Raw genomic sequence first — 7,259 nt, 5'->3', positions numbered from 1 at the left:
GACAAAGAGGGGCATACACTCGTGCTCATGTGAATTGAGCCTCATTCTCTCTCGTAAGCACGAGTAGCGGACAGGCGGCATTGTCAGGGCTGCCAACCCCTAAGTTTGGGAATTAGGGAGTGAGGCATCATGGGAAACCAGGGGCCAGAGAAGGTGCTGGTGGGTAGCTCTCCTGCTACATGGAGAGGGCGCAGACCACGAGCAGCATCAGGGCCCCCTGACTCTGCTCCAACCATTTCTCGGCAGAGTCTTTGAACATAAAACTCTGACCCGCCTCTCCCTGAGAACCCTGCAGGTTTTGAGAGGCCGCTTCAGCTTCTCACAAGAGCTACGGCCTGAGAAAAATGAAGTCTCCCACTACTTATAACCTCTCAGCATTTCAGAGGAAAAGGTTGGCTATGGCTGCCAAGATCCAGCAAATATTTGGTTAGCTTGGAAAGAATGGGTGCTCATTTTCCAATTCTCACAGATTTCTCTATGCCCAGTTCTTTTTATTAAAAACTCCAAATCCAGAGATAAAGTCAAATGGCACTCCAAGCTCTAAGCATTCATCTGTATCCCGGGGAGCAGAACCCAGAATCTAAACAAAGAAAAGCTTAATCAATAGAACTCATGAATTTCCTCCAGGAACAGTACCCAGCATAGCCAAGGAATAAGCAGAGGGGCTCCTCACGGCGGTTTTCTTTGGGTGGATATTTATGGGAGGGGCCACAGAATGTTCCCTCCGCTCACCAGGGCCAGCACACTGTGGCCAATGGGGCAAATCCTGCCTGCTGCCTTTTTCATTTGTTTCTGTACAGCCTGTGAAATACAATTTATTTACTGTTTTACATTTTTAAATATTTGAAAAAATCAAAAGAAAAAAACAATTTCATGACATCTGAAAACTACAGGAAATTCAAATTTGTCTCTATAAATGAAGTTTTATTGTAACACAGCCACACCCATTTGTTTGTATATTGTCTATGGCTGCTTTGGAGCTATGACAACAAAGTTGAGTAGCTGAGACCGAGGCCACATGGCCCTAAAAGCCTGAAATACGTCCTACCTGGCCCTTTGCAGAAAATGATTGTAGGCAGGCCCCCGGAGCAGAGGATGCAAGACTTGACCTTCACTGGTATTTGAACTAAAAACTAAAAAGTATTTATGCACAGTTAAGTAATTATAAAGCAAACACCTGTTTAACCTAACACGTGGGGTCAAGAAATAAAATATGGTTGGGCCGGACCCCGGAAGTCCTCGAGAGGTGTGCCCTTTCTTCCTGACTAGAGTTTAATCAGTACCTGGACCTTTGTGATAATATTTTCTGTGCTGGTGTTTACATGTCTGCCACCTAAATCCTGTATTTGAATTTCCTTGTTTTCAAACTGTATCTACATAGAATAACACTGTAAATTTGCTTTTGTGTCTTGTTCTTTTTTTCAACATAGTTTGTGAGACTCGGCTCTGAGTTACTGCATGTGGCCACAGTGGCCGCAGCCCTTGCTGCATCGCACTTCACTCCATTACTTTAGCACAGCTCACTTACTCTTTTTACTGCTGGTGGACAGTTGGGTCATTTCCAGTTTTTGGCTATTGAGGATGGCATTGCTATGAACATCTTGTATCTGAACCATCGTCAACTTATGCAAGAGTCTCCTGAGAGGGGTGTGGAACTGTTGGGTCGCAGGGTATGCGTATCTTCAACTCTTATCAGTTAACCAACTCTACAACATGATTCTCCAAACGGGTTGGACCAAATCACCCTCCCATCAGCTGCCTCCTTTTAGGGAGCACAGAAGCTCTTTGTGTCTTATCAGTCAGCACTATTTCCATCTCCAAGCCCTAAACCACCGGAGTGTGCTGCCTGTCCCTCGTCCCCAGTACTTTGAAGAGCCAGACAACATGGATGGGAGCCATCAGCCCTCTTGCTTTGTATCTTCCCTTAACGTAATTCTCAAGTCTTAAAAATTCAGTGAGAGAACTGCCAGCTTTCTAAGAATGATCCTTGTGAGAAATGTGATGTCTTTTAGAATCCTGTGCTTGGCAATAGGTTGGAGTGAAAGCATCCTGACCAATCTTTCCACTATCCCACCCCCCATGGATGGGAGCCAAGGAAACACGTTCATCACACCAGAGGGTCAGGCGGCCTCCCAAAGCCTGTAGATCAGACAAGACAGGGGATCGGGGAAATAGTACCTGCTCCTTTCCTTTCTCCTTCGGGAAATCAGAGGACTTCAAATGTCAGGGTATTAGGAAGCTGATGCCTGTGTCCTTCTCGGCAGGATTCTAGGAAAACTGGGCAGAAGGGGCCCACTCCGATGGCCAGCATGCCGTAACCCCATCACCTGGAGGACCACGAACTAGAGGCACTTCTGAGGCATGATGTAGCGCTGCACTGAAAAGGCATAAATAAACCCCAAACCCTAGCACACATTTATCCAGTTTTTGAAGCGGATTAATAGAATAACCAATAAAACATGTATAAAAGCTTTAATTAAATCTGATGAAATAAAACTTCATGTTTTATTTATGGACACTCCCAACATGTAAAGGATTCAGGGACACATGCATTTTTACTGCCATTTCATCCTCATATCTATAATTAAATCCAGGCTGCAGCTCTGGCCCAAAGCAACGCGGCATTTTAAAGCTGGCCTTGGCCACGCCCTCCCCAACCCCCATCTGCTTTTAATTATAATTACCATCCTAGTACGAGGGAGGCTGATGGTGAAACTAAACAAAATAATGAAACAAACAAACAAAAAATGGTTGTTGCCATTGGGTTTTAAAACGACACACTGAAGGAGTTCAGGCAGGTGGGTGCACCCTCTATTTCCAGTTTTATTATGTACCAAGTGCACAATCCCTTCATTTTACTTTTGACATATAAAAAGGACTCCATGAAACAAGACAAAATAACTTATGATTATATGAAACATAACTGTGACAAATCACAAAACTATACATATTAATAGAAAAAAAGTGTACCTAATTCTTTAAAAGATTTATGACAATAAGCACCAGATGTGCCCCTAGAGTAAAATCAGCCCCATATCCAGTATGATATATGCAGTTCATTTCTCTACGTGAGTGTGTATAACTATGTACAAGAGTCTGTGTGATTTATGGAAAACAGATTTCCACTTTTTTCCCCCAAAGTGCTTTATGTCAGCAACATTACACAGGATGCTCTGCTGTCTGTACAAAATAAATCTCTTCTTTTTTACACTCACCATTTGTCCATTGAGTGTTTTTGTTTTTTCTTTTTTTGCTTTGCTCATGACAAAAAAAAAAAAAAAAATGTAACCACAGAAATTCCACACCACCAACAAAATGTGCCATTAAAAATGCTGCTATAAAACATGGTCAAAACAGTCAAATAAAATACCAGATAATTAAATTGGACATTTACAATCACTATTTCCAATACGTCAAGGCAACTGGGAAGCAAGGTTGTTGGATAGGGGTTGAACATTCACCTCTGTCCTAGGGTGCTAATGTGCTTGACAACTGCTAATGTTAAAACAACAGAACAACACCAAAGCTCTGTTTCATCAGTGGAAACTTTGCTGTGATCTACTGAAGACCTTCTGTTCATTTTAGAATCACCTAGATAATTTGGGGGAGACACGGGTAAAGGGAGATGCCCCATAGGACTAGTAAATATTTAAATAATATTTAACAGCTGATCAGAGGCTAAATTACAACTTACATTTTGATGCAGTCCCTTTAGGGAATTAAGACAATGCAGCAAATGAAATGTCTCTAGGCATACTGATTTTTTTTTTTAATGTAATAGGATAATTGGCTTCGGGCTGTGTGTATTTTCACAAGCACAGGTTTTTTAAAAAGGGGGAATGACAGTCTCAGTTCGGATGTTTATGAAAATGGTTACATATCAAGAGTAAAAAGGCCAGGAAATGGAAGAGAATAATTTTCTGAAGTTTCCACTTTTACTACTACAAACATAATGATGAAAGCGTATATAAATCATGTGCAATGGGAAAGCAAGCAAGGGACAAATTTTAAGGTCAGGCGAGATCCTGGAATCTCAGGCCAGAGTGTATAGTCTTGAAGGAGCCTGGAGGTTTCATGTCTTGGGCCCTAAGCTCAAACCTGCAGCTGTGGGGAAACACGGTGTGGGGGGTGGGGTGGGGAGTGAGGGGCTTTGCAGGCTGCACTGAGCCCTCCCTCTGCTAAAAGGAATGCCCCTCAGGGGCAGGGCCAGTCCCTGCTGGGGAAGGAGGCCCTGTAGCGGCTGCTGCCAGGTGCCCCTTGGCTCCTTCCCTCCTCAGTGAGGCCAAATGCAGGCCTAGAGACATGCAGGAGCGTCTCCTTCAGCCAAAGTTTCTGAGGTTCAGCTTCTGGCTTTGTCCTCCTTCCCTGTTTCCACCTTAAGTTATAGCAAAAAGCCATGGGCAGGCTGACGTCAGCTGCAGTAGCAACCATCTTTCCATCTTCTTCCTCCTCATCACACAAATATGTTTTGAGTTCCCCACAGAGGATTCAGTATTGAATGGATAGATTGTCTCTCTAAGATATCAGAGCTTTCCCTTCTCTGAGGGTGTGACAAAGGACATGGGTCCCTTTTTAGGCCAAGGGACACAACCCACGAACCCTGCCAGAAGGGTGGGACTTTGTGTGCAGTCTGAGAGCTCATTTGGAAAGAAAGTCTGACGTGCGTCCTTTTGTAAAGCAGAAAAGATTTTTGTAAAGTGAATAACTCGTCTCTTTTGCAGACATGGACATCTGTGTCATGGCTCTTCTCAGATGGGAGCCCACTAGCCAGAGAAACTAGACTGACTGCGTGTGCTGAGTGCACGTAAAGACAGACCCCGTGCTTGGTTCTTTATGTGCCTTATTCTACCGCACGTCAGAGTGAAGTCCGGAATCAGGCAGAACACCACCTCCTGTGCAGCCAGACTGGAAGGACCTGCCTGTCAGGATACAAACTGTCACTGGATCCCAAGTCTGACACCAAGCTGTTTAATTGTCTTGTTGAAGGTTGTAATTATCTCGGTTTGACAAATAGCATTGTTTCATTTTTCTTCAGATAACATTTTTAAAGAGAGAGAAAAGAAATCATGAGACGTGAGAGCACTGGAATGTCACAATTTACTGGGGGTCTTTGGAGTTTGGCTTATTTTTATAGTCTCTGCTATAGGACTCCGGATCTTTTTAACAGCTTGGTAAAGGTGTTTTTAACAGCTTGGAAAATGGCTTCCTGTTTAGGTTTGATATCAAATGGCTAAGAGCTCTGTGAAAATTCCAGGCCCTCAAAAACAGAGTTTCAGTAAAAAAAGGTTGTTTCCTTCTGGCCACCTTTCCAGAGCTGCCCCTCTACCTGCCTTGGGCCAGACCTTGCTCAGAGCTGGTGTTCAGGCAATGGCGGATGGTGGGAGTGCCTGAAGCACAGTCAAGAAGAGGGTGAGAGCGATGCACAATGGGGAAGGGAGAGACAGACACACAGACAGACAGAGGGGAAGTCCTGGCGGAGGAAGCAGAGGCTGTAGGAAACAGCTGTGTGTCGGGCACTTCTGGTTCGGTTTTCTGGGAGAACCAGGAGCACACCTCCATGCTGCCTGCTCTCAGCTTCTAGCTGGTCTCTCGTCACAGCACCGGAGCGGAGGCGACGGGTGGACCTTTTCTTTTGAGCAAGGTCTTCAAGGTCGAGTCATGGAGCAGAGCAGTCAGCCCACGAGGGTCTCTGTGGCAGCACTGGGAAGGGGGTGCCCCCTCATCTCCCTCAGGTGGCCTTGGTTGAATGCAAAACTAACATTCCAGGTGCTCACAGGTGCTGCGAGGCAGGGCCAAGTGGAGGCCGAATGTACGGAGTTGGGGTGATGAAAATAATTATCTCCATCCAAAGAACAGACCTCTAAATATTTTTTTTAACCTTTTAAAGTAGGTATGAAGTCTTTAAAATGAAAGAACTAAGGTAGGTTGCAGGAATATAAAACAAGCTGTAGTGCTTTTCAAAGGACTGTGCTTGACAGACCTTCTTATCTTGCTTTTGGAGAAACACTGAAAAGCAACTGGTTAGCCTGGGAATATCTCAGGGGAGAGAGGCAGCCAGCTCACTGGCACACCAGGCCGGGGCTGGGAAGCCCGGGGCCCCTCTAGGAGCTGAGCCCCCACCGCGCTCCGGGCTCGGAATGTGGATTTCCCTGGCTGTGCCTGGCTTGGTGTCAGCCGGCAGCGAGGAGAGGACGAGCGCTGGGCCCCGCGGTTCACTGTGCTGCTGGCAATTTGGGCTGTTCTTCCCTATTTGGAGTTTTCAGCCAGGGTGATCCCCGAACTACATTTTCACCTGCACATCATTTCCTTGGTATCCTTTGAGGGTTGACAGGCAGGAAGTAACACGTATCCGGTAGAGTGAGACTCTGAATTCCCTTTGAAAAGAGTCCTGCCGGTTACCGGCAAACACAGAGAGAAAAAGGAGCAGCTGCAAACATGCCTGCAAAGCCCAGCTCTGACCATCTAGCCCTGCCTTCCAAAGACACACCTGTGACTTGGTAGGTTCTGTTGATTTGCTCGACATCCTTTTCTTGCAGTCTGTGAAAGCATGAGAACAAAAGGTGGCAAGGAACAGAAGATTCTGGATGCCGGTGGTACTGGAGGCTGGGGGGGCTTTTAGCCTTCAGTATAGACAGAGGAGAGCTGGCTAGGACAGCGGTCCACAGCACTGATCTGCAGGAACGTAGCGTCTTCAGGCCCGCTGCGAAGAGGCTCCCCAAAGAGGCTTGAGGAACCGGAAGGCAAATCATACACTGGAAGAGAAAGAACGCACAAGTAAACCTGGCCTTGGCACATCCGCCAGGCATGCAGGCGGCACCGGCTGACTGGGGGTCAAGGAGGCAGCCTTGCTGGGCCAGGCCCTGCAGTGGGTCTCTGTTTTCGGGCACCTTGAAAGGGACGAGGCTGATGTGCAGGCAGACAGCTAAAATCTGACTTGGCACAAAGTGGTCTGAGTAGGAGTAAAAGTGAAGTGCCGTAAAGAAGGGTGAGGGTGGCCTCAAAAAGGAGGTGATTTTAAATCTGAGTAAGAAAAGGACGGGATTCTCACAAATGGAGAGGTAGAGAAAGAACATTCCAGAAGGATGAAACAGGGAGCAAAGATAGAGAGTAGGGGCATATGGGGCAAGCGTGCCGGCAAAGTGCAGGCGCACAGCCTGTGAGGAAGACACGAGACATGGGAGGGCAGGTCGGGAGAGTTTGATCAGGCTCAACTCCTGGGGGCTCTGAATGCCTCACTGAGAAGAGCAGACTTTAGACAC

The 7,259-nt window shown here is 46.3% G+C and overlaps 1 protein-coding gene across 6 annotated transcripts in view; it reads right to left on the bottom strand.

Moving 5' to 3' along the window:
* Positions 1 to 2,458: 2,458 nt before the first annotated feature.
* The window catches only part of GLIS3 (GLIS family zinc finger 3), a 499,691-nt gene continuing 494,890 nt past the window's right edge, over positions 2,459 to 7,259 (bottom strand). For 3 of the 6 annotated variants that reach the window (XM_032477747.1, XM_032477748.1, XM_032477746.1), the window contains exon 11: positions 2,459 to 6,752. In XM_032477747.1, the coding sequence (XP_032333638.1) occupies positions 6,616 to 6,752 (137 nt within the window). In that variant the 3' untranslated portion in view covers positions 2,459 to 6,615. The remainder of the gene's footprint in view (positions 6,753 to 7,259) is intronic. The other 3 variants (XM_032477749.1, XM_032477751.1, XM_032477752.1) reach the window with 1 other exon arrangement.

Source organism: Camelus ferus, chromosome 4 (genome assembly GCF_009834535.1).
Source record: "Camelus ferus isolate YT-003-E chromosome 4, BCGSAC_Cfer_1.0, whole genome shotgun sequence".
NCBI classification, from domain to species: Eukaryota; Metazoa; Chordata; class Mammalia; order Artiodactyla; family Camelidae; genus Camelus; species Camelus ferus.
The sequence above is the reverse complement of the archived record's forward strand: the minus strand, read 5'-3'. Positions and strand labels throughout refer to the sequence as shown.